This window comes from Myodes glareolus, chromosome 7, assembly GCF_982192425.1.
Source record: "Myodes glareolus chromosome 7, mMyoGla1.1, whole genome shotgun sequence".
Taxonomy (NCBI): domain Eukaryota; kingdom Metazoa; phylum Chordata; class Mammalia; order Rodentia; family Cricetidae; genus Myodes; species Myodes glareolus.
In genome coordinates this window covers 46,113,082-46,139,777 of record NC_142032.1, presented here as the reverse complement: position 1 = coordinate 46,139,777, position 26,696 = coordinate 46,113,082, and the positions used below count along the sequence as shown (strand labels likewise).

At 42.2% G+C, this 26,696-nt stretch overlaps 1 protein-coding gene across 3 annotated transcripts in view; it reads right to left on the bottom strand.

Annotated features, from left to right (window-relative positions):
• The window catches only part of Cep78 (centrosomal protein 78), a 35,348-nt gene extending 13,845 nt beyond the window's left edge, over window positions 1–21,503 (bottom strand). For 2 of the 3 annotated variants that reach the window (XM_048429837.3, XM_048429838.3), the window contains exons 1-11: window positions 21,138–21,503; window positions 18,452–18,624; window positions 18,287–18,359; window positions 17,094–17,197; window positions 12,444–12,618; window positions 10,224–10,337; window positions 7,750–7,814; window positions 7,323–7,434; window positions 2,283–2,418; window positions 1,896–1,941; window positions 478–606 (exon numbers count right to left, since the gene is read on the bottom strand). In XM_048429837.3, coding sequence (XP_048285794.3) covers window positions 478–606; window positions 1,896–1,941; window positions 2,283–2,418; window positions 7,323–7,434; window positions 7,750–7,814; window positions 10,224–10,337; window positions 12,444–12,618; window positions 17,094–17,197; window positions 18,287–18,359; window positions 18,452–18,624; window positions 21,138–21,390 — 1,380 coding nt within the window. In that variant the 5' untranslated portion in view covers window positions 21,391–21,503. The remainder of the gene's footprint in view (window positions 1–477; window positions 607–1,895; window positions 1,942–2,282; window positions 2,419–7,322; window positions 7,435–7,749; window positions 7,815–10,223; window positions 10,338–12,443; window positions 12,619–17,093; window positions 17,198–18,286; window positions 18,360–18,451; window positions 18,625–21,137) is intronic. The other variant, XM_048429839.3, reaches the window with a different exon arrangement.
• Window positions 21,504–26,696: the final 5,193 nt, after the last annotated feature.

The window sequence follows — 26,696 nt, the reverse complement described above, 5'->3', positions numbered from 1 at the left end:
TCCAAGAGGCAAGCGGGCGATCTCTGGGGCTCACTGACCAGGCAGCCAAGCCTAATTGGCAAATTCCGGGTCAGTGAAGGACTTGGTCTCCTCAAACAAGTCAATGTGGACAACAAGTGAGGAGTGACGCTAAGGCTGTGTACACTCTCCTCCACATGCATGTACATATGTATGCACATATACCTACATACACAGAGCACTGGATCAGCTGACTGTATGTCAGTACTCCATTTCCGTAAGATTATGTTTTGATCATTAGAGTTCTTCTTACAGCTAACATTCTGATTCTAGGAAGAGGAAAAATTGGTGCCATGTTTCTATTTTTATTTCTGAGTATACGCACTGCCATCTTCCCTCACTCCTCTTCACCACCGAGTAGAACAGAGGGCAAACACGAGTCCAGCCAGCTGCCTGGGCCTGTCTGACAATCGTTACTTTGCGATGGTCTTCTGTGCCTTGAACAGAAGAGCTGCGTACCTGTAACGTTTCTTGTCTTGTGCCGGCTTTCGGAGGTGTCTCATGGACACTGTCTGAAGAATCCTCAGCCTCGTCAGTTTCAGAGGATGAAGGACTCTCTACTGTCACAGTCACAGGGAAATCTGATTGCTTTAATAAAGAGGACATGACTTATTAATGCCGTAAGCCGAATACGAAACACCAGAGGCCACTAATCACATTGACCTGTCTGAAATATCAAGCTGTTACCTATAAATGGGTCTCATTGCTCCTTAACCTGACACAATAACAACAGAAAACTGCCAGAAACTTTTTTTTTTCCTTTTTGGTTTTTGAAGACAGCTTTCTCTATGTAGCTCTGGCTGTCCTGGAACTTGCTCTGCAGACCAGGCTGGCCTTGAACTCAGGAATCTACCTGACTTTGTCTCTGCTTTCCAAGTGCTGGGATTAAAAGTGTGGGCCACCACCTCCAGGCTACTGACTTATTCTTGCTGTTACTATGGAATCTTGTATCACATATGGCTGATTACTACTTGGCATTGCCCATATCACTTTGCTAAACTCCTCCTAGAAAAATAAAGTAAGGAGCCAGGATACACACTTCTTTTCAGGCCAATTCTTGCACCGTGGATGACAAATATACTCTCTAATGTGAGACATGAAAAGTGTGAAAGTATAATTTTAGGAGGAAAAGAATGAACAAAATATAAAGGCAACAAGCATACCCGTAATTGGTAAATTAAATCACATACATAGCCACAAGCCACCAGAAAACCTCATCTTCACTTCTCCTCACCCCAAACTAAAGTAGTAACAGTGTGACTCTCCTGTGGAGCTTCAGTGAGGTTCCCCTCTGCCTAACAACCTGCTGAAAGTGTGCAGACTGACAGTGTGGGGACAACTCTGCAGAAGATGCAAGCCTTCGGTGACAGAATGAGATGGCATTTTTACGTCTCAGTGTGTACAGAGTAGTGCTGACACACAGGGCGGTCCTTTTTTGAGAATCTGTGACCTCCATGAGCGACTACAGGAGGACGTAGCACTATGACAGAATTTGCCTGATCCAGAACTGAGGCAATGGGATAGAGAATGTTTGTGATGCTAACGTTAACACATGGTGTGTGTGTATGTGTGTGTGTAAAATGCATGCACACACCCCAAAGCAACATTTCTTGAAAACTGGAACATTTTTGAGTGGCTATCCCCATGACAGCAAGAAACAGTGTTCAAACCTATTGTGAGCATCAGTTACTTGGTGACTGCAGAAATAGTATCTACAGAGAAGGCCTCTCCCACCATGTGGCACTGGGACAGGAATCTGGAGCGCTTTAAATACATTTCTTTCAGGGAGGAAAATCCATTTTATAATGCTCTACTCAGCTGCCCCTACGCATCTCCTACTCTAATCCCCTATCGTTAGAAACATGACAAATACATACCTTCAGATGATTAGACAGATCGCGAGTTTTGATTAATGGAAAACCCCTAAAAGGATACCAACAAATTAAGTTATATTTTGACGTATACACACTACATGATTACACTTATTTGTATTATGCACACTAGCCATATAGAACCAGAGTACTAAATACCTCAAAATAACCCATGGAAAAACCTGAGCAGACTGAGCAGCATGGCTCGGTGGCAGGTTACTTAGACATGTTGGTTCCCTGGGAATGGTGGACATGGTCTGCTTTGTGGTCTTTCCTTAGGGTGCTCCTTGGCAGAGGCTATGCCTGAGTCATCCTTTCCACTTACAAAATCAGCAGGAGAAGCTCATACGCGACAGCTGTCAGGGCTAAGGCACAGGACAGAGAACACCTTACCTGTTTCTTTTTGCACGTTCAGCAGTGCGCCACGGCAGGAAACCAGACACTCCCGGCGGCAGAGGATCCGGAGCATAGCAGTCTTTACTGAGCCCGTGCTTTCTCCCATTACTCACAGGTTTCTTCGTAGCTAACCCTATGTCCGAGGAAGCGATAAAAGAAAATCAGGATGCACTAGAGTCTACAGCTTGCCGCTCACACACTCCTAAGGGAACACAGATGAACGACCAACTACAAGGCCAAGGCTATTACACTGGGAGTGACTTTGTTTACCCTGTGTAGTTCAGGCTACACTTCCAACTCACAACCCTCTCCTGCCTGTGCCTTAAAAGTGTGTGCATTACATGGATCCCTGCCTAGAAGAGCTGAAGGCAACCAAGTGGATGTTGTCCTCATTTTGATGACTTTCAGGCCTCACAAGTGTGGTGATACCGTTTTTTTCTACTTCAAAATACATACAAAGTATTTTATTATGAATACCCAGTACCAGGCAAAAAACTTCACTGTGAGATGTTGGTCAGGGGAGTCCAGCAAACTCTCAAAAGGCTGCTGCCATTGCCTTTGGTTGCCTCCAAGATCTTGATGGTAAGACCCATAGCTGAAGACATCATGTAACTCAGACATGGGACGTGGAAGAATCAAGTGACCACTGGTCTGGAAGCCTCATAGTACCCAGTGTGGTGATACTGTGTTTGTATAAATAAAGCTTGACTGAAGATCAGAGGGTGGAGCTAGCCACTAGCTAACCATAGAGGTCTGGAGGTCTGTATAGACACACAGGAAGTGATACGGCTGGGTGGAGAGAGGAAGCGATAAGCCAGTAGGATATGGAGTATTTTCTCTGAATTTGTCAATTGTTAATAAACTAGACATTGTTAATGTATTTATTGCCTATATATAATTATTGTACTTATTGTATATAGTTTTTCTTATATTAGTTATAACATTCTTTTTTTTATTTTTAGATAAAAAGGGGAAATCTTATTTGTACAAATAAAGCTTGCCTGAAGATCAGAGGGCAGAGCTAGCCACTAGCTAACCACAAAGGTCTGGAGGTCTGTACAGACAGAGAGGAAGTGAGAGGAACTGATAAGGCAGGAGACAGGAACTCAATCTCTTCCACTGGGAAGTTGAGAAGGTAAGGTGGCTGTGGTTTTGCTCCTTCATCTCTGATCTCTCAGCATTTTCCCCAATATCTGACTCCAGGATTTTATTATTAAGGCCTATTAGAACTTATGACACACACGAGTTTAGAGAATACACACACACACACACACACACACACACACACACACACACACACCAAATAGAAGGATGAAATGAGGGGCTTACCTTAAAATTAATGCTAAAAGTTAAACATGAAATACTTGCAGCAGCTAAACCCATATATTAACACTTTATTAGAACAAATCAAATATTAAAGTTCACATTTAGGTTTTTGTCTCTGATATCACTGAGAACAGATAGCAAAGGTTTACTAAAACAGTTGTATTTAATCTTATCCCTGGAGAACAGGAGTTCTAGACTAGTCTTAGTAAGATCCTGTTTCAAAAAGAATAAAGAGTCTCATGTAGCCCAGGCTAATTTCAAACTGCTATGTAGCTGAAGATCCCCTTGACCTTCTGGTTCTCCTGCCCCGAGCCCCCAAGAGCTTCCATTTTTGTCTTTAAGTTAATTACCTTTACAGAACAAACATCCGGTCTACAGCAGTATTCCTATATCATTTCTTTGATTTTCAGAAACATGTTACCACATTTTTAATTAAAACTAAAAAAAAATATGTATGTATCTTGTTAGCTGAAAAACACTATAATAAAAGGTCTTACCAACTTCTTGAACATACACTCCCAACATAACTATGATACAATTAGCATACAAGCTCTGTCCTCACCAAACCCTACACAGTCAGACACTGGTCAGCTCACATCCATGTCTCCAAGTAACTAAGGTAAATAGCAAAAAAGTCAAGAAATACAATTCCTCTTACTCAGTGGTCTATAAACTGCAGTCACAGCTCCACCCTCTCCAGTAACACTAAGTAAATTCTTGATCTTCTAAGGCCTGGCTACATGTCACTACTAAAGCCAAAGAAATGCACATATTGTACATATATTTTGCTTCACTTTATAATATACCAAAGTACAACTGAAATACTTTTAAGGATACCTACTCGTGATATAAACTTTAGGTAATAGCATGGTACTCTGGATCCCCACTGATACGCTCTATTAGACTACTAAAATGTCATTGTTCTGAACTCAGAGCAGGCACTCAGCTACTGTTCAGTATCTGACACTCATCACTACTTGCTACAAATAAACTGCTTAATGCAAGTACACTTCCCTTTTAAGACAGGGTCCCACTGTCTAGCTCTGACTGGCCTGGAACTCACTATGTAGACCAGTCTGGCCACAAACTCAAGAGATGCACCTGCCTCAGCCTCCTGAACGCTAAGATTAAAGCGTTTGTCCAATCACACACTGCCCATATACATCTTTTTTAATAAAACAAGAAACTGCGTTTCTATGGGTGTTTATAATGAGGTTTGTTTGTTTCTGCTCCAGTAGAGGCAAAGAAGGAGGAATCCCATGCTTAGGAAAAGTGAAAATCCTTTAGGACAAACTGTCTCTTTCACAAGTGAGAGATAGACTCGGAGTCATACACAGCAAAGGACACTGCAGAAATTTGAGGACCATAAAACTCCCAAGTGTAAGATCAGATTTTAGAGTTATTTACTATTTAGTTTTTCTCAATATTTCATCAACTTCAAACACCGCTCCATCACCTCAGTGAAACCCTGAGTGCACAGCCCTGCACTGTAGGAGCATGCAGTGACAGTCACATCTGGGTCACATCTGGGGAACTGTGTGGAAAACACTGGAAAGGACCAGGATAAAGGACCTGGAGGTGCTCTTTATCTGTCCCACTGTTATGCTAATGTCTTTATGTAAAACCTGAACAAAAATCTTCAAACACATTGTTCTACAACTATACTAAGCACACATGAAATAAAACATCTCTACATCAATCACCTTTTTTCTTTAAAAAAATTTTTTTGAGACAGAGGGGTGTGTGTGTGTGTGTGTGTGTGTGTGTGTGTGTGTGTGTGTGTAGCGCTGGCCATCCTGGAACTAGTTCTGTAGACCTCCAGAGTGCTAGGATTATGAGATTAAAGGCGTGGGCCCCCACCACCCAGCTTCATTAGCAACCTTTAAGTATACAAGTTCAATGCTACTATGTCAAGCATCCATTTTTTAGATTTCAGGTAAAAGGAATAAATAAAGCATTATTTATTATTATTGTTTTGTTATCTTGATATATGCGGCATAGAAAGTCACCACAAACATCATTTTGGAAGAGGGTAACAGGAAACATAAAACTTAACTTGTTGCTGCTGTTGTAGTCTTTATGCTTCTCCTCTGAAGATTCTAGAGTACATATGTAAAAAGCCTCCTTATAGACCTGGATTCGTTCCCACTGTCATTCTTACCACAAAAACATTAGGTGTGCTGCAGGGAACGTGTTCCAGCTGGAGTGTAGCTCAATTGTTCAGTGCTGCCCAGCATGTACGAGGCCCTAAGTTAGATCCTTACTCATCACCACATGGGACTGGGCACCGTGGTGTGCGTCTGTCTGCAACGCCAGCACTCAGGCCGCCGTGGCTACACAGAGAATTCCAAACTATCCTGGGCCGAGACAAGGCAAAGCGTTCTAGAATATAAATTACTGCTACATTTATGCCTATAATCCCAGCATTTAGGAGGTAGGGATAGGAAAGTCACCGCAAACTCAAAGCCAGTCAGAGAAATAGCCTGTCTCAAAACAAGTAAAGGACTTTCAGGTCCAGAACATTGCAGGAGCTGGCTCTCTCCTTCTACCCTGTGGGTTCTAAGGGTGAACACAAGTTGTCCTGCCTGAAGGCAGTGCCCTCATCTACATGCTGATGTTACTTTTATAATAAGAACTTTTCAGTTTGTATTCAATTACAAAACTAATAGTTTGAATTTTAAATTAACTAATACTTAGAAGTTTATTTATATACTAGAACGCACTAGAGAATTGTGCCGGCTAGTTTTATGTCAACTCAACACAAGCCAGAGTCATTTGGAAGAAGAAACATCAACTAATCAATTAATGATTGATGGGGCAGAGTTATCCTCATTGTGGGTCATGTCACCCCTGAGCAGGTGGTCCTGGCGCATCTAAGAGAGCAGGCTGAGCAAGTCATGAGGGGCAGTCAGTAAGCAGCATCCCCCTGTGGCCTGTGCACCAGATCCTGCCTCCAAGTTCCTCTCTCCAGTTGCTGCCCTGACTTCCCTGGATGATGGACTATGATGTTGTAGTATAAACTGAAATAAACCCTTTCCTGCCTAAGTTGCTATTGGTCATAGGGTTTCTTGTCACACAATAGAAACCCTAAGACAAAAATGTTTTCCTAGCTGGGATGGTGATGTTTACCTGTAATCCCAACTACGATTACAGGTCCCAGGGCAATCTGGGGAACACAGCAAGAACAAATCTCAAAAACAGCAAGCCTTCCTAAAGCGTTCTAGCTCTAGGCATTGCTTTACACCATTTTAAGGCTTTTACATCACTGAAATGTGTTATCTGATTTAGTCACTTAAAAAAAAATCAAGCTGTGGATGTGGCTTGGTGGTAGAGCACTTGACTCCCATGTATGGGGTCCTGGATTCTATCCCCAGCACAATGCTTGCTAAACCTGCATCAAAGGGCATTCTAAATCTCAGCTACACATTATGAAAAGTAATCATCATTCAGGAAACAGTCAAGATGATGAGTATTTATTTATAAACTAATAATAACAGTAATTAAAGAAACAAAAAAGAAAAACAGAAATCCTTCCAAACTATTAATTTACGATTTCTACACGCCATGAATTTTCACATCTTGAATTAGGCCTCAGAATATGCGGCAGTCAACACCGGTTACTACACCAGAGCTGAGACTTCAACATTAATGTCCTAACCACACGCTAGGTGTAAGTTTTCGTGATGCTAACAAGCCAGAACAAACACATACCAATTCTAATGGTAGCTTTTCCTTTCCGACTACTTCCTAGGACGATCGTTCTCCTTTTCTGCTTAGCGGTTTTGGGTGGCTCCTTCACTGAGGGGGACGTTATCCACTGGTACTGGAAGAGAGAGCCAGGAGACATCAGCCACAGGTCACAAGAGGACTCCACTTTAACTGGTCATGAGGAAGATATTCTACACTAATAAAGTTTTGCAATTTTCAGTCCTCAGATCCCAAATTAAATAATGACACAGTATTTAATAAAACAGAAAAGCCACCTGATTTGGAGGCAGTGCTCACCACTACGCCACCAATGCACCAAAGCCATTGACTTCACTTCAGAGAGCAGAAGAGGACTGTTAAACTTTCCTAACAGCAGAAAGAACTTGTAATTACAGAGAAACTCTTTTCACAGGACTGAAACAAGTTATACCTCTGACTTCGCACTCCTTCCATTCTGGAGGACCTTTCTGATAACCGCTTTCATCATAGAGTGATCTAAAGTAAAAGAAAAGAATACGGTTCAGGTGTTTTCCAGTGTCCAACTACGCCTATGAGAAACAGAAGCCCACTAGCCACTGCTTTCCCATAAACCTAAAGCACACACTCACCTCTGCTTCTGGGCACTCCTGTCCCTCACCAGCTTAGTTCACTGTAACACTATGCCTACATCCACCAGCACTCAGGGTCTGAAGTGGCTTTGGACACCTCTGCATAGAAGCCAAAGGTTGTACTAAAGACAACTAATTAATAGTCAAACCAAAGTTATATATGTCCTCAGAGACGCTCCTCTCCAGCTTCCCTTCTCAGTCAAAGGCACCACCACCTTGTCAAGGACATCTGAAAACAGCTATTTCCTTCATTGCCAATACCTAAACTATCTGCAAATCTTCTCACTCCCTGTTTCAACCTTCTGTCACCATGAGCCAAACCACAATCCCCTGGCTTGGACTTCTATGCTAGGCGCCTATCTATCCCCCTTTCTTTCCACTATTTTCCTCCACACCAAGGCCCCTGACTGAAATACTACTCAGAGTACGTCCTTTTCTACCTCAACTCCCCGTATGGCTGTCAGCTCACTTAGAACAGCCATGCCCTTACTTTCGCATCGAAGGCCTACAGTATAAGTCCCTGAGCCGTCTGAGCACACGGCACATCAGGTTCTCCCTCAGGTTTTTTTCCTTTCTTAAAGGTTCTTTTAGTAGTTAATTGTATGTTCGTCTGTCTGCTTGTGTGTCTGGGCACTATGTGTTTGCAGGTGGCCATGGAAGCCAGAAGAAGGCACGGAATCTCTTGGAACTGGAGTTACAGGTGGTTATGAGTAGCTTGACATGGGAGCTGGGAGCCAAGCTCTGGTCGTCTGCGACTTCAGTAAGGGCTCTTACTAAAGCCCTCTACAGCCACGGCCTTGCTTATTTAATACATAAAATAAACAAAATAAAAAAATTTACAAAGCAATTTTCCTCAAATAATCCATCCATTCACGTAACACGAATTCTAATTGTTCTTAATAATAAAAACTCAGAGTCAGTTATCAGGGGGTGAAATCTGAAGAATCAGAGAAACAGAGTGGCCAGCCACTAGAGTTCTTACCTCTACCAATGCTCAGACCAAAGGGGTGGTCCTGTCCTCAGACTGCCTGCTTAGACTGCAGCCCTCAGATTAACTACTAACATCTAGAGGAACAAGGCCCCGCCCCTTGAAGACCTGACAGAGCATATCATGCCCTGCATGCCTGCGTAAGGGGCAGGCAGTAATACCCTGCCTCTTTAAACAGGGAAACTTCACATACTTCACTCTCTTCCTCCTTTCTCCCCCTCTCTGCATCCCTCTGTCTCCCTCTCTTCTCTTTCACCACGCCTGCCCCCAAAGGAAAGTCTCTTTCCTTCCCCTTCTCTCAATAAGCTCCTCACCTAAGCTCTGTCTGTACAGCGTATTTGTCTGTCCCTTACCTGCCACCACAGTCCCTTTCACGCAGAATCATAACACTGACTGTTGCTCAGACTGCACTGAACTCCTGTCTCCTACCACCTTATATTCTTCTCTCCACCCAGCCATATTGCTCCTGTCTCCACCTCCCTAGTGGAGGGAATAAAGATGTGGGATCCCAAGTGCTGGGATCACCTTTGTGTGAGCTCTATTTCTCTTTTAGACTAGATCAATTCTGTGTAGCCCAGGGTGGTCCTGAACTAACAGAGATCCCTCTGCCTCTGTCTTCCAAGTCCTGGAATTAAAGGTGTGTGCCACCACTGCCTGGCCTCTATGGCTAACTAGTGGCTTAGCTCTGCACTCCAATCTTTAGGCAAGCTTTATTTATCTGTTAAAACACAAATATCACTACACATCCCGCCGTCTTATACCTACACAGACTGCATCCTTGTTCTGCAAGCTCCCTCAGAGCATCCACAGCAGGCTCTTCTCTTCACTCAGCCAGCCACTTAAGCAGCAGTTCCCCATCTGTCTCCTTAAACTCTCTTTGCACTTCCTAGTATTCAAAATTCCTTATTTACTTATACATTTACACTTGAACTCCCTTACTGATGGAGAGCAAGACTTTGTCTAGCTGGAACACTGTAATATGCTTAGTATCTGAACCAGCGTTTAGACACATACAAAATCTATAATTTCCTTACAAACTAGCAAACAAATGAAATGTTCTTCCCAGGAATTCAGAGACTCAGGGGACGTGAGGAAAGTGCTCTTGACAGGATCAGTTTTATTATCTAGGCTCACTTAGAATAAGTAGCCACCAAAACAATTGTGAAATACAACTCATTTAAAATAATGCATTTATCTCCTAAAAGCACAAAATTACAAAACTAGAAAATAAATATGTTAAGCTTAAAAAATTTTTAATACGCAAATTCATTTTGTTAGGGCATTTGTTAATTTAAAGAGATGACCTACCGATAAGCGGATTTTTTCTTATATCCAGAACGACCAGGGTTCTGTTGGTTTCTAGGGCTTCCAGCAGAGCCTTGGCTCCTTCACTGGTGAGGCCGCACTGCTGCAGGTCAAGAGCTTTGGATGAGAGATAACGGGTCACTTGCTACTTGCCGACTCCACACAGTCTAACACACAGACAATTCTCATTCATGCTTAGGACATTCCTGAACTAAACTACTCACAGCAGATTCTAAATCTTGGGCATTAAATAAAAGAAGAAAATCAGAAAAGCATATGAAAGCGTATAATAAAAAACTCTTCTATGATGTGCTACAGTGACCTCACCCCACCCCTACGTAAAAACAAACAAACAAACAAAAAACCACAAAAACCGCTCCCTACAAGATGAGAACCAATGAGAACCAGTTCAGGCTTAGCAAGGATGGCCGTGGCAATGTAAACACTGCACTTCATTTTTAGTCCTCACTTCCAAAGGAATCTCAGAAAACCACACTTAAAAGAGAGGGGCTGGAGCGATGGTTAAGAGTATTGCTGCTCGCTGGACGGTGGTGGCACGCCTTTAATCCCAGCAGAGGCCATTCGAGGTCAACCTGCTATACAGAGCTAGTTCCAGGACTGCTAGGGCTGTTACACAGAAAAATCTTATCTCAAAAAATAAAGAGAAAAAGAAAAAAAGGGGGTGTTGCTGCTCTTCCGGAGGACAGAGGTTCCATTCCCACCACCCACAAGCAGTTCACAACTGTCTGCAACTCCAGCCCCTGGAGATCCAGTGCTCTTTTCTGGCTTCTTTGGGCAGTAGGTATGGCTGTGGTACACAGACATACAATAAATAAAAAGAAAGAGTTCCTGCCTTGACTTCCCTCTGCGAAGGAGGTAAGCTGCAAGGTGGAAAAAACACCTTTCTTTCCCAAGTTGTTTTAGTTAAGTGTGGTAGTTTGAATAAGAATGGCCCCCATAGGCTCATATATTTCAATGCTTAGTCATCAGGGAGTGGAACGGTTCAGCCTTGTTGGGTGAAGTCACTAGGGGTGGACTGTGAGGATTTAAAAGCCCGTGCCAGGCCCAGTGTCTCTTTCTCTCCCCCTGTTGTGTGCAGATCAGGATGGAGAACTCTCAACTACTTCTTCAGTACCACTCTGCCTGTACGCTGCCATGCTCCCCACCATGCTGACAATGCACTAAGTCTCTGAACCCATAAGCTCAGCTAAATGTTTCTTTTGTAAGAGTGGCCTTGGTCATGGTGTCTCTTCACAGCAACAGTGACTAAGATAGTTGAGTCTTTTATCACAGCAACAGAAAGCAGATTAAACTAAGAAAAATGAACAAAGGAAGCCTTGAACAAGCAAGAGAGAGCTGACTCCAAAACTCATCTGCCGGTGCCTGACCCAGAACTTTCCAGGCCCTAGAACTAGCAGAAATAAATTCTGCTGTTTAAAACACCAGTTCATAGCGCCCCCTAATAGCCTAAACTAAGACCCTCGAAACAGAAAGAAGATAGAACCAACTAACCAAACAATTAATAACCAGTACGTTTCACTAGAACATCAAATGAACCACAGCAATGAAACCTGGGGCAGCCAGGATGGCTCAGCAAGTAAAGCACCTGCTGTCAAGTGAACCCCTCAGGCCTCATCCTTGGAACCCACATGGTGGAAAAAGAGAACTAACTTCAGCAAGTTGTCCTCTGACCTCCACATGTGCACTGTGGCAGGACATGTACTTGGAACCACATCCTAAGTAAATAATACATGGTTTGTTTTAGTTGTGTGGGGATTTTGTTTTTTTATTTTAAAATAGCAGCCAGCACTCAGGAGGCAGAGACAGGTAGATACCTGGGAATTTGAGGCCAGTCTGATATACACACCAAGTTCCAAGTTAGCCAGGGCTACCTAGTGAGACTTTGTCTAAAACAAACAAACACTCCACATATATACATATCATCTATATATACTAGATCACATACACTCCCACACACACCTGTAAACAAAGACAGTAGGGTTAGAAAACAGCAAGTTTGCTATAACTATTGCTATAATCGCTACGTGGACAGACACATCTATTTTTTAAAGGCTGAAAATATGCCTAAATGACCAGCAGTTACTGCTAGATGTTCTGATTACAGGCAACACTGTTTTCTGTGAAGAATATATGTGGCTTTAGATTAAAAGGACAATAAAAGCTACTAGAGGATTTTCAGTTTTTAAAGCGCATTTAACTTACCTCTAAGCCACAAATCCTCACTAAGAGAGTCTGCAAAAGCACTTGCACCCTGGTCACCAATTAGTGTGTTGCAGTTCAGCGTGATGCGCCGTAACCCAGCCATGCCATCAAAATCGGGTCTCCTGTAGCGAAGACTCTCAGCCCAGGTTTCTTCATGCCTTCTCATGGTCTGGTACTTCAAAGATAACAGTAGGGAGTCAGGTGCTGGAAGGAAATAGGAAACCTAAAGGCAAACTAGCCACAGTGGATTACACGCACCATATACCCTAAGTACAAATATGCCGGCAGTCTGCCCTTAGACGGTCCCAGCACAGAGTTCCAGTTGTGAGAATAGCCAATGGGTGACTATTATTCAACAATTATATAAACTGACAATTTACTAAACTCTCAAAAATTTTATTTTCCTTTTCTGCCACATTAAAGAACTAGTTTAACACTGCTATCCTTCTAAACTCTATCCTGTCCTCTTGGGGCTTCCAATACAATTTAAGCACTTAACGTGTCTCATGGTTATTAATAGACTACATAAAACTATAAAAATATCTTACGTGTGTTTTATGTACACAGAAACAACAGGACCCATGTGTGCACATGTATGGTGATGGGGATTAAATCCAAGCCTTCGAAATGCCCAGCAAAGTGCTCTACTACTGAACAGCCAGGTCAACAGGTGCAAGGTTCAGACGATAAAAAGATACATTCGGAGGCTGCAACATTATCTTTTAACCCAATGGCTCTTGGGTACTTCTTAGGGCACACATACCATCTTTAGTGTCCTAGAATAAGCAAGGAGAGTCTGACAGGCATTAGGAAAAAATGGTTTGATTTTTAGTCACAGTTGTAGCCTTTGGACTATAGCCAATTCCCTATATTCACCAGGTGAATTTTGCCAATATGGGTCATTGATGTTAAAAGGAAAAACACCTCCCTGCTTGAACATCAAAAGAGCAAAGCATCTGTGACGTGACACTAAAAGGAGTCAATTTAATTAATGCCATTTTCCTACGAAGAAGAACCACATAAAAGCATGGAGCCACAGCACACGAGACCCTCTGAGTGAACTGTGACTTTACAGAGGTGAAGCAACTCGTCCATGTTCACACGATACTAAATGAGTCAGGGCTTTCATTCAGGCCATCTGGCTTCAGCATCCACACACTTAGTTAGGCTAGTGGTTAGGGAAGGCTGTGATCTGAGCTACTCAGTGGGTCGGGCCAGGTATATCACAGGTCCAGTGAGGGCTACAGAGTGAGTTCAAGGCCAGTCTAAGCAACTTAATGAGAGCCAGTCTCAAAATAAAGTCAAAAAATGCTAGAATGTGCTTCAGTGGTAGAGCACTTGCCTGAAGTGTGAGATCTCAGTTCAATGCCCAGCATAAAAACAACTACCATTCCCCCAAAACCAAAATAACAACAAAAACCTTACAAAATCCGATCGCCACACCAGAAAACAGAAGACACGCTCTTGACCACTTTTTGTCACAAGGGTCAAAGCATTTGCTTTGTAAAGGTCTAAACGTAATCATTCCGAGCTCCGTGTGTCTGACCAACTACTTATCTCTCCTGATCTAAGACAGAAGTAGTCAACTACCATGCAGACAACTAGACAGGGCTGTGTTCCTTAGCATCCTTACTTGCAAAAACCGTGTGACAGGCTAGATTCATTCCATAGTCCTTAGTTCTAGTCTTTATCCTTGATACCAAACTACAAAAACAAGCCAGCCAAGGTGATATACACCTCTAATCTAGCACTTGGGAGGCTGAAGGAAGGGAACTAAAGGAAGTTCCAGGCCAGCAAGGATAACACAAGACCAACCAGGCTGGATCACACAGCAATATTCTGTCTCAACCACCACTAGACCCAAACAAGCAAGCAAACAACAACAAAACAGCCTACAAGAAAGACTTCATATCAAATTTTTAAACAACTTTAGTCCTAATATAAAGAATGTATGTACTGTTTCTTATTAGTTGATAAATTACAGCAGTTAGAGTGATCAGTGATTGGAAACTGTAACAGCATAAAGTTTCTTCCGGGGCTACAACATCTTCAACAACTAAAATAACAAAGAAGTATTATTTATAAAATATTATACTGCAGCACAAACAATAAAAACCCAGAGACAGATATTGGGGTTCAACTCTAAAACCAGAAAAGCAAAGCACCAAGCCACTAGAGAAATCTTACCTCTATTAAGGCTGGGCAACCACAGACTAAGCAGATTAAGCAGCCTAAGAAAACTAAGCCTCTCTCTCCTCCCATTTTATACTCCCTCTAGTCCTGGAATTAAAGGCATGACTCCCTAGTACTGGAATTAAAGGTGTAAGCCACTACCACCTGGATTTATTTCTACATTGATCTTGTGTAGCCCAGAGTAGCCTTGAACTCACAGAGACCCATCTGCCTCTGTCTCCCAAGTCCTGGGATTAAAGGTATGTGCCACCACTGCCTAACTTTTAGTGGCTTAGCTTTGCCCTTCTGATCTTTAATCAAGCTTTATTTATTAAAATACAAATCAAATTCACCATATTTCCCCTTTTATTTTTAAAATAAAAAAGAAGTCTATAACTAATATAAGAAAAACTATATATAGTAAGTACAATAACTATATACAATATATAGGCAATAAATAGATCAACAAGGTCTAGACCATTTGTATCTGATAAATTCAGAGAAAATATTCCATATCTATCCTATCTTTTTAAGTCCAAAGTTTTGTACCTAATTTACTTTCTATTATAACTTGCTTTCTGCAGAGGTAAACAAAGAACACTAGTCTTAACTCCCTCAGAGACCCAAGAAGGATATAATATTAACTGAGTAAGCAGAGTGTGTGAGCAACTTCCAAAAAATGTGAGAAATGATAGAGACAGCTGGATGCCTGGACAGTGACCCAAAGTTCCTCTGCAACACTGGGGCAATTATCTTCTGCCTACAAGCCTAGCATATCCAACAAACTTTTCTGTGAAGCAGGACCATCTGAAGGGCTGCCCTTCCTTGTCTTGACAATGTTTGGCAGTCAGTTTCTTTTGTGTCCTGCTTGCCCAACTAAAACAGCATACTGTCAGCAATAGACATTTTTCTCGTCCAGTGGTTTACTTTTGCCACAAAGAAAACTAACTCCATGTGGAGTTTCTTTGATGTCTATTATCTTCTCTGAAGTAGATTGATATTGCCAAGAGCAAACATGTCTTATTGTCATAAAAAAAAGAGTCTATGTTACTAAAACATCTTAAATGCCATATTCTATAGATATCTGAAGTGTTTGAAGATGACCTGTCTATCTAAAATATCTGTTTGACCTTGAAAACACACCTAATGTAGCTACAAGTTCAACTGTAATAGGTGACTAATCACTAACCTGCATTTCCTTATTATCCTAACCAGTTGATAATAGTTTTTAAAGACTATAAATTTGCATTACATTGTTAAATGAGTTATATAGGTACAATCCCTTGAAAAAGAGTAGAAATGCATGTGCAGTATGTTCTAATAAAATTAATCTCAATTTGTATCAATATATAAAATCTATATGCAATATATAAAAGTACAATCCAACACAAAATATTTAAAACTAGTAATTGCTTTTTAAAAGTAGATTCAATAATCTACCTTTTTAATCTTATCTTTATCCTTCCTTTTTTTCAGAGTAGATTCAATAATGTACCCTTTAATCTTATTGTATCTATAGCCCCCCTTTTTCTTTTGTGTAAAATAGAAACACCCCACGTTGAGCACCCTTTTAGATGGAAGTTTCTGTCCTGCCCAGTCCCACAGTCATTTAGTGCCAAATAAACACACAGAGGCTTTTATTAATTATAAACTGTTGGGTCTAGTGCTCAGGCTTACTACTAATCTATCTCTTACTGACATGGGATTCCCCTCTACATGCTGTGAATATGTTTTATTACCATTGGGTATGGCAAGGCAGGAATTCCTAGCAGAAATGGAGGAAAAAAGAAGACAGAGTCAGAGAGACGCCATGTTTCCACCAAAGGAGACAGACACCCCAGAACCGGTAAACCAGGAGCCTTGTGGTAAAATATAAAAATAATAGGAATGGGTTAATTTAAGATTAAGAAGATTAATTTTAGTTAATAAGAAGCCTAAGATAATAGGCCAAGCAGTGTTTTAATTAATAGTTTCTGTGTGATTATTTTGGATCTGGGCAGCTGGGAACAAATGAGCAGCCTCTGCCAACATCTTACAACCGAGATTAACCCATAATCTCATCTATGTGTACCATGTGGCTTGGTACTTTTCTCAATAAGGCATTCTCATCTTGCTTCCTCTGCTTCTGAATGACAATTGCATCTCTCCTTTCCTATTCCCAGAATTCTCCTAGTCTGGTTGTCCTGCCTAAACTTCCTGCCTAACTATTGGCCAATCCATGTTTTATTAAACCAATATGAGTGACAAATCTTTACATATACAAGAACATTATCCCACAACATTATACTTTAAAGTATTATTTCTAAGATTAAATGAGTATCTTTAAGTGCCAAAATGCCAAGCTAAACAACACTTATATATCATGCAATTAAACTAAAACTACAATCTCTGTATGGGAAAAAAAAAAAAAATCACTGCAACCCCAAACCACGGTATTAATGTGCTTCAATCACATCAGTCATTCGAGGCTGAATGTACCTTTAAGATCTTGGCCATATGACTGGCTCCTTGCCATGTCAGATTACATCCTGTGAAGTTGACCGTCTTGAGGGTGACAGAATTCTTTATGCCTTGACAAATAACTAAAAGGAAAAAACAACACACAAGTAAGACCAAGAGCCTATCAACTTGGTCAATCTTGGTTTATTCATGGTCTTCAGTCTATTCTAGTTTAGACACAAGTTCCTAAAATCACTTTACAACCCTCCCAGACACTAACAGACTGGCTGCAATTTATCAATAACAAAGTACTGATCTACATTACAGCAAAGGCTTAATTCTACTAACTTGTCAAAACTGAATACTATTGATATACAGACACTACAATCATATTATAAAGCAGAGCATAGTGGCGCATGACTTTAATTCCAGTACTTGGGAAGCAGAGGCAGGTGGATCGCTCTGAGTTTGAGGCCAGTCTGGTCTATATAGTGAGTTCCAGGCCAGCTACGTATTGAGACCTTGTCTCAAAAATAAATAAGTATAATAAATAAATAATAAACTGGGGCTGGAGAGATGGCTCGGTGGTTAAGAGCTTCTAGGATTCCTGAGTTCAATTCCCAACAACCACATGGTGACTCACAACCACCTAAACTGAGACCTGGTGCCCTCTTATAGCATGCAGACACACATGCAGACAGAATATTGTAAACAAATAAATCTTAACTAAAACAAAAAACAATTGCATTACAGCTGCTTTACTTGGAGATGGTAAAGCTCTTTACCCTACTATTGCCTTCCTCACAACAGTTGTTGATTTTTTTTTTGAGACAGGGTTTCTCTGTGTAGCCCAGGCTGTCCTGGAACTCACCCTATAGACCTGGCTGGCAGAGATCTGCCTACCTCTACCTCTCAAGTGCTAGGATTAAAAGTAGGCACTACCTTGCTCAGCTCCCACAAATATTTCTTAAAGGAAAATCATAAACTAGGGCCAAACACAAACAACAGAATACTAAAGACGACAAAACGGCCTGTTTTATGGCATTCCACAACCTTAAATGAAGTTCAGTCTTAGGCTTGATATGCTGTCCCGGAAGAAGTGAGAACAGATCAGCATCTGAGCAGGCACAGGAGGCAGCTCAGGCTCAAGAAGGAGCTCAAAAAGTAGACGGAGGTCATCACAGCAGACAGCAAACATGACACCAGGACAACAGTTAAATGACATGACTCACTTTCTAAACCTCCATCTCCAATTGGACAATTGGCAAGAGAGAGGTGCACCAAAGATGTCGATTTACTCAATCCCTTAATAGAGAAAAAAAAGGAAAATATGAATTGAGCATTTTCCCACCAAAATTGGTGATCAACTGTCTGCAGGTCACATGAACAAGGCTCACCTTTGTTAGACTAGTCAGATCTCTCTCTCTCAGAGTCAGCCCATTTAGCTCCAGATTTCTTAGCACAGTAGATGAGCTTAAGCAGCCTTTCAGAGCCTTGCACAACTGGAAGCTCACATCCTTGGATCTGATCGCAGGAACACGATTTCTACAAGCTCTGTGTGCATCAGAACCTAAGACAAATTCATTGTAAAATCAGTGATGTCAACCACACAATTTTAGTATCAAACTCTTCAGTGCTAAGGTACAGAAACGAACCATGTTCTTAAAGAGGAAATTCAAAACTACATGAGATACAGAAACATAAATGTTGCATGGTATGGTTTCTTATGGAGGCAAAGAATTTGCACCTAAGGGATGTCTTCAAAAAAAACCCCTCAATTTGTATATAGAAGAAAGAGGGAGTGGGAGTGAACTGCGTGAAGGGGGCCAAGCCTGACACCTGCTGGACAGTATAAATACTGCAGGTGTGAGGGCTAGACCCTTCATAATAGAAAAACGTGAGAAATTCACAGGCTGAGGCAAGTCTGCAAGAGTTGGCTTTTGTAACACACGTGATGAGGACCAAGGCTGCCACTGGCTTAGAGAATGGTTAGAAAAACATGCCCCACGGTTGGGCCAATTACACAAAGGGAGACCAGGGAGAGGCACCTGAATCCCACAGGTTAGGAAGAAGACCCCTTTCAGCAGGCTTTAGCTAGAGCGCAGCTCATATTCCAGTGCCTTTGTGAAGGAGGACACACTGCAGCCAATAGGTACTGGATCTGTGTGAGATCGTCTGCACAGAGGGAAACTGAGTCCAGGAGCAGCAAAGCCAGTCAGGAGCTTCTTCAACAGCACAGGCTGACACAGCTGAGAGATAAACAAGTGGCGTCTAAGAGGTTAAAATCTACAGCCTAGACCCACTGCACACAAGAATGGAAAAGCTGCAAAGGATGTCTAAAGGGAAACGGTCCCGACAGTCTCCTTATATTCAGCATAGAGTACTGTGAAAGATTAAGTATGCCTGCTCAATTCTACGATACCGCTCATCTTTCCTTTAATTTGGGTAATCAAGGGATTCCTCAGAAGTACAATACTGTCCTTGAAGAAGGATCACAAATGGCGTTATCTCAGACCTGGAAAAGGGCCAGGCTTCTCCAAGCTTACTACCCCTTCCCTTTCAGCTGGCAAGCCGCAGACACCTGACACGCGCAATGCACTTTAGTCCTAAGAATTCTCGACAGGCTTGTTTCACTGCTTTTCAGATGTGTGAGTATTAAGAGCTTAAAACAGGAAATTCAAACTGTTACCACTAACACCTGTTTCCCTTACATGCTACTACTCTTTAGAAAAATAAATGGGGCTGAGATAGCCAAATGGATAAAAGCACAAGCAAGGAAAATTGTGAGGACCCAAATCTGCACCACCTGCAAGGGGAAAGTCAGTAATCCCTGGGAAGCGACAAGAGATGATCCCAGGGGCAAACTAGCTAGCCAGACAATGGAAGCAGTAAATCCCCTGAGTTCAGAAAACAAAAACAACCCTGTCTCAGTATATAGATTGGAAAGCAATAGAGAAAGATATCCAATGTCAATTTCTAGCCTCCATGCACATGAGATACATGTGTCTAGATACAAAAACATGCGCACGCAAGCACACACAGGCCACATACATATACATACACAAAATTACTTGCAAATCTAAAAATAAAAGAGTATGTGAAAAATTGTTTAGCTGCTGGGAGGCCGGCCCAACAGTGAAGGACATCTGCTGTACAATCTGGAGGTCTGGAGTTTCAGATCCCAGCACTCACATAAGCTAGGCCTCAGGGCAGGGCTTGTAACTCCAGTTTGGCAGGGGGTGGAGAAAAGTGGACAGTTAGGGTTTGATGGTTTCCAGCCAAGCCAAGTCCAAGAGAGGCATTCAAAATAATGGGTGGAAAGTGACCAGAGGACACCCAACACCTCTTCTGCTTTTTCTGTGTGCATATGTGGCGATACTAAGATTCACAAATACTTTAAGAAAAAAAAATTAGTACCGGCGCATACATAAAGGATGATAAGACTTTTTGGCTTCTGGGCAAGTGTTCATGATGACCATAGAAGCACCAGAAAGACTAAATAACAGTCCTTTGGGCTGGGTAGATGGCTCAGAGTTAGCCTAATTGCTGTTCTTGCAAAGGATACAAGTTCAATTCCCAGTACCCATACGGAGGCTCACAATCATGTGTAATTCTACTTCCAGGATTCCAACTCCTTTTCCGGACTCCGCAGGCACTGCACACAGGCAGCACACGCATACAAAATTTTCTAAAAATCGTAAAACACGTCCCTGAAGGGTTTTTTGTTTGTTTTGTTATACATTTTTTCTTTACGTTTTTTAACTCTCTTCTTTCCCGTATTAGGCTGACAATGAGGAGACTGTAAATTTAAACCCTAAAGCAAAGAAGACGGGGGCAAAAGCATCAATGGTTAAATCATTAAATTATACTGCATAGTCCCTCGGGGAGCATAGTTGGTAATCCTCGCTGCGATAAGGGCCAATCTCGAGCCCTATTCTTTCTTTAGCTACTCTTCCAGCCAACTGCCTGAAAAGGAGGCGGCGGCAAAAACTCCTTTGTAGAGGGGTGAGGCCGGTTTCGCAGGCTCCGTTGCACCGGACTCCCTCCTCTCAGACCGAACCCTCACATCTCCCGGCTGCAGACCTGTCTCCCCGAGCCACGGCTGGAAGGAGCTCTTGATGGCCACCAGCGGCAGGTCGCGGTTCACTCTGAGCGTGCTGAGCAGCGGCGCCCAGTCCACCACGCGCAGCCGGTCGGCATTGAAGTCCAGCACGCCGTCCCGCAGGCAGGAGCGCACGGCGGGCAGCGGCACCGAGTCCTGCAGCGCGCACAGGTACTCGTAGTGCGAGAAGAAGTCAGCCGCGCTATCGCGCCGCAGCTTCACCGAGTCGATCATGACACCGCCGGGCTCGGGAGACACCTCCAGCCGCCCCGCGCCTCCTCCCGCCGAACCCCGGGCGGTTGGCGCCAGCTCCGCCAGCTCTGCGCGCCACTGCCGCCGTTCCAGCCACCAGCGAGCTCCCGCGGACGGCGCGCGCACACCGCGCTGTGCGTCGGCGCGCTCACTGTGCGTCAGAGCGCAGACCACGCCCACCGGGGGGTGCGTCACCGTCTGTGCGACCCTCCGGCAGAAATGCAGTGACGGCGCAATAACTGTGGGGACGACAGATGAGCTGCGGATGGCGTGATGCATCTGAGAACGGGGGCTTTGGCCTCGAGGAGATTCTTAGAAGCACTCCACTGCTTATGCTTCGCCACCGAGAGAATTCACAAGAGAAATTTCCCAACTCCGTATGCAAACCAGAAGACTTCTGTTGTTTCCTCTCAACTTTGGATTAGACAAAACTAGAGTTTAGCTTAGTATTTTCCATTGATACTGGTTTTCAGTGTTAGTTCTGTAAATGTACTTGAGGGTGACTCCTGTATCAGAGTGACCATTTAATGATTTTTAGTAGAGTCAGTAACGTTCAGCCTTGTAACTATTGAAAGTGAATTTAGAATTCACTCAGCAGTGGTTAAGTTCAGAGTTAAATGCCTAGGCATTGCCATGTTATTTAATTGTACATTAAAATAAATTACTTTGGGCAGAAACAAAGTGAACTCTGGATAATAAATACAACAGTTCGTTTCAGTCCTTTAAAGGATTTATTTATGGGTATGTACCTGTATACTATCAGTGTACAAGCACCCAAAGAGGCCAGAAGAAGGCATCAGATTTCCCAAGTGCTGGTGTTCCAGGTGGTGGTGAACTGTCCAGTATGGGTGCTGGGAACCAGACTCAGGGACTCTGGAAGAAAAGCAAGTGAACTTAAGGGCTGAGCTGTCTCTTCAGCCCCCATTTCCATTACTTTATTTTTTTTTCTTTATTTTTATTTTCTTATGCCTGGACTCTTCAAAAACTAAGATGTAATGCCCTTGGCTCAAAGCATAACCATACTTGTTTCCCCCAAGGAGAGCAATTTAAATGATATCTGATGTACAGAACTCAAAAACTAGAGTCATGTTTGTTGTGCCCAGATCACGACCCCCAGAGAGAGACCACCAGAGAGGCCCCGACTGTAATAAGCAAGGTTTAATCAGCATAATACAAACATGTTTGGAACTCATCTCCATCCCCATTACAACAAGGTAGAGAGGAGTTGTATCTCCTCTGTGGGGTAAGCTTTTAAAGGCATAACTACAAAGAGAATCTTTGAAGATGCTTTGGCATGGGTACAAGGACTTTTGCTCCCTCACATTCTGTTAAGTTAGCTTTTTCCTTGTTTTTAGAGCAAGGCCACTGTTCTTGAGTTAGGCCATCTTTATTAGTCTGTACCAGGTGGCTGGCTGGTATGAGCTAAGTGACCTTGTGCTCAATATCCTGGGTGGGAGAGGGGAAGGCCACTATCTTCCTGGGAAAACATTCTGTTAGGAAATTTCTTCTTGCCCCTTTGAGGGTCCCACAATGTTCAAGATGGTCAAACATGTAAACCATGTGAAGGAACTCAGAGAAGATAGGAACAAAATGATCCCTTGGCAAGGACACACTAGCAAATGCCTGAAGGAAATGAGGACATTGTAGGATATGAAAACTGAATTCAATAAGTAGAAACACTGAAACATGCAAACTGAAATGAAGCAAGAAATGAAAAATGCAATAAGCCTAATAATAACACAAAGAAATCAGTTCATTAGGAGACAGAATATCAGGCTTGCAGATAAGGTAGAGGAGCTGTATGGCTCAGTCAAATTAAATAATGAATTAAAATGTTCCGTGCAAGTAGCAGTACTTAATGATAAAAGTGAAGTTTCAACTGCATGTTCTATACTTATTTGCAAAATTCTAAATTTTTGAGACAGTAACTCATGCTGGAGAGCTTTACTGGAAAGCCAGATAATCATTTCCATCACTATACAAATGAAGTGACACTAAAAAGCCATCTTTATCCTTCCCTCCCAGTCCTCCACAACTGCCCCTCAAACATCCAGAATTACACTATTAGCAAAACTGATATTCCAACACGAGGCAATATAGAAGATGAGCATACCATTATACTCAGGCAAAGAAAGACATCAAAATAGAACTAGAAAAATTAAGTTGTTTTTATGTTAGGAATGGGTCTGAACATATCAAAATAATGGCAAGGTAAAAAAAGAAAAATCTTACTTCTATGTGAGCAAGCATAGCTGTGCCAAGTCCAGCATGCAAACACATTCAGCAAGGGTCCCACTAGGACTTCATTTCTTTGAGCGGTCAGAGCTCATCTCGCATACTTATGTCAATGACTAAGTTAAAAACAACACAATTGACAACCTTACCACAATTTTGAGCACCATTTTTTTAACATTTTGACCTCAAAAAGTGTTGACCTTTGAGAAATTTGAAATTCTCACAAGTAGCTTCTTTACATCTTTTTGAAATGGAATTGTGTCTTATTTCAGTCTTTGACAAAAAAGACAAGAAATTCTGTTTATATTTCTCACACTTATTTGTACATTTCTAAGTTTTTGGTGAATTCCAGGAGTGATGGTTCATATATTTTATCTCAACCCTCTGGGGGCAGAGGTAGATGAATCTCTGTCAGTCAAGACAAGCCTGATCTACATGGTGAATTCTAGAACAGCCAGGGATTCTCAGTGAGGCCCTGACTCAGAAAAAAAAAATATCTGCGAGCTGGAGAGGTCACTCAATGGTTAAAGCACTGACTGCTCTTTCAGAGGATCCAGGTTCTATTACCAGCACCTACATGACAGCTCACAATCATCTGTAAATCCAGTCAAGGGGATCTGTTGACCTTTTCTGGTACTTTCTGACCTTCATGAGTACTGCATGCATATGGTCCAAAGACATATATGCAGATAAAGCACCCAAATATATATGCTGTGGGATAATGCTCTTGTACACTGTAAAGATTTGTCACTCATATTGGTTTAATAAAATGCTGATTGGCCAGTAGCCCGGCAGGAAGTATAGGCAGGGCAACCAGACTAGAAAAAAGGCAGAGACACAATCACCAGCCAGCCAGACACAGAGGAAGCAAGATGAAAATACCTCACTAAGAAAAAGTACCAAGCCACATGGTTCATTTCCATTACTTTAAAAAAAAAGATTTTTAAAAAGAATTTTGTTCATATTGTACGATTGTGTGTTTGTGTGAATGTATGCCATGTGTGCGTAAGTGGTTGGGGAGGCCAGAAGAGGGTGTTCGATTCCCTGGAGTTAGAGGTAGTTTGGAGATGTGGAACATAGATGCTTGGAATGGAGCCCAGGTCCCCTGGAAAATCAGTAAGTGCTAAACCATTTCTCTGGAACACTTTTAAACAAGATGATAAATCCTGAGGTTTGAGTTTGATTTGCTGTTTATAGGCAAGAGATGTTATGAATGACTGGCTAAATGTCCTGTATTTGTAAACTCTTTTGTGTCCATGTTCATTTCTTTTAAAACTCAATCTTATCGTTTTTTGTAGTGGCATTTCAATTGTATTTCAATAAATAAAGCTTACCTGAAGATCTGGGAGTAAAACAGCCCCAGTGGTCAGCCTTACAGACCAGGTAATCGTAATACACACTTTTAATCCCAGTATCTACAATGACATGCACCTTTAATCCCAGTAGCCACACTAGCTGCCCTAGAAACTGGGTGGTGCATGCCTTCAATCCTAGTGGTGCACACCTTTAATCCCAATCCTAGAGAGGAGTATAAAATGGGAGATGACAGCTCTCAGTCACAGTCTCGTTCTGAGATTCCTGGAGGCAAGATCACCATTTTGGATTGAGGTTGAGGTGAGAGCCAGTGGCTGGTTGTTTTGCTTTTCTGACCTTCAGGTTGAACCCCAAGTTCTCTCTCTGAGTCTTTATTAATCATGCTTCAGGGTTTGCTTTCTTTTTCTGTCGCTGGCAAATTGTGAAGTGTTCCATAAATGCAGGGCTTCATTTTCACTTTTGTTCCTATTGCACGAATGATGAAGATGATAGCTATCACAGGTAACTAGGATTGTTTATGTCTCTGACCTTATTTTCTCATTGTTTATTTTACTTTTGATACTTGCTGTGTAGCCTAGCCTAGTCTGGACTTTGTCATCTTCTTTCAGCCTCCTGAGTTCCAGGAACATAGGAAGATACCGCTACACTCAGTTGTAAGTTTAAATACAGAGGGGTTCAGTTTTCCCCACAAGGAATATACTGTTACGTGTCTGCTTTACAAATGTGGAAAATGAAGAATTGTGAAGTTAGCCTAAATCCCAAGAACTGGCCTGACGTGTCCAGTCTCTAGGGTAATGATAGTCCTCCATCAAACCTTAGACACTTATGTTCACAACATTCCTCTCCCACCAGCTGAGTTCTCCAACCTTTTGCCAACACCACACACACCACATAGGCACCTACTCCCCCGAAATTCCCTATCAATGGCCAACTGCTTTTCTGTACAACATTTAAGTTAAAATAGAGAGTGACTTCATTTATCCACCAACTAGCTTAGAATGGCGGAGCCCAACTAACCATTCTTCTCATCACAACTAGTCTTCTGCGCTGAGACAGCGTGTCTCTGAGCTTGCTGTGCCTCCCTGCAATGTGTGTCCTAATATCACTGCCATTTATACACGAATTTTATCAAGGTTTTTCCTGTGTGTTGTTCTCTTTGCTAGGCTCATCCATGTTGATGTGTGATGCTCTACTCCAGTTCCTTTGCCGTGTAGGGTTTTGTGTATGAGTATAAAATAGTTCATCTATTTTCCTAATGTCCATCACCCCCTTAAGGCTCCCTCTCCCTGTTCTTCTTGAAGTTAATTTTTTATACCATGTCAGTCCCTTCTCAGTCTCTCTACTCTTCTTGCTTGCCCTATCCTAAGTAGAAAACAAGAGATTTCTCATTGCACTTGGGGTCATTTCTGTGTTCTTTAGCTTGGCAGTTGGATGCTTTCATCATTGGACTTCTTTGTTGTTTTGTGTCTTGCTACATTCCTCTCTGTATGTCTTCTCTGAACACAGAACATTGCTGGGAGTTTGCAGTATTCTTTCCTTCCTGCTAGGCCTATCCATATACTGCTCTTCTGTTTAGTGGGACAACTTCATTCCTCATACTCCAGCATTAGCATGGTGATACCATTCCTGGGGGGCTTTTCCCTTAATCTCTCTCTCTCCCTCCCCCCTCTTGTTTAATGTCCCTTGCTCTGCTCCCAGGCATGCTGGGGTCTTAGCACTTTGTACATGCTGTTAAATGT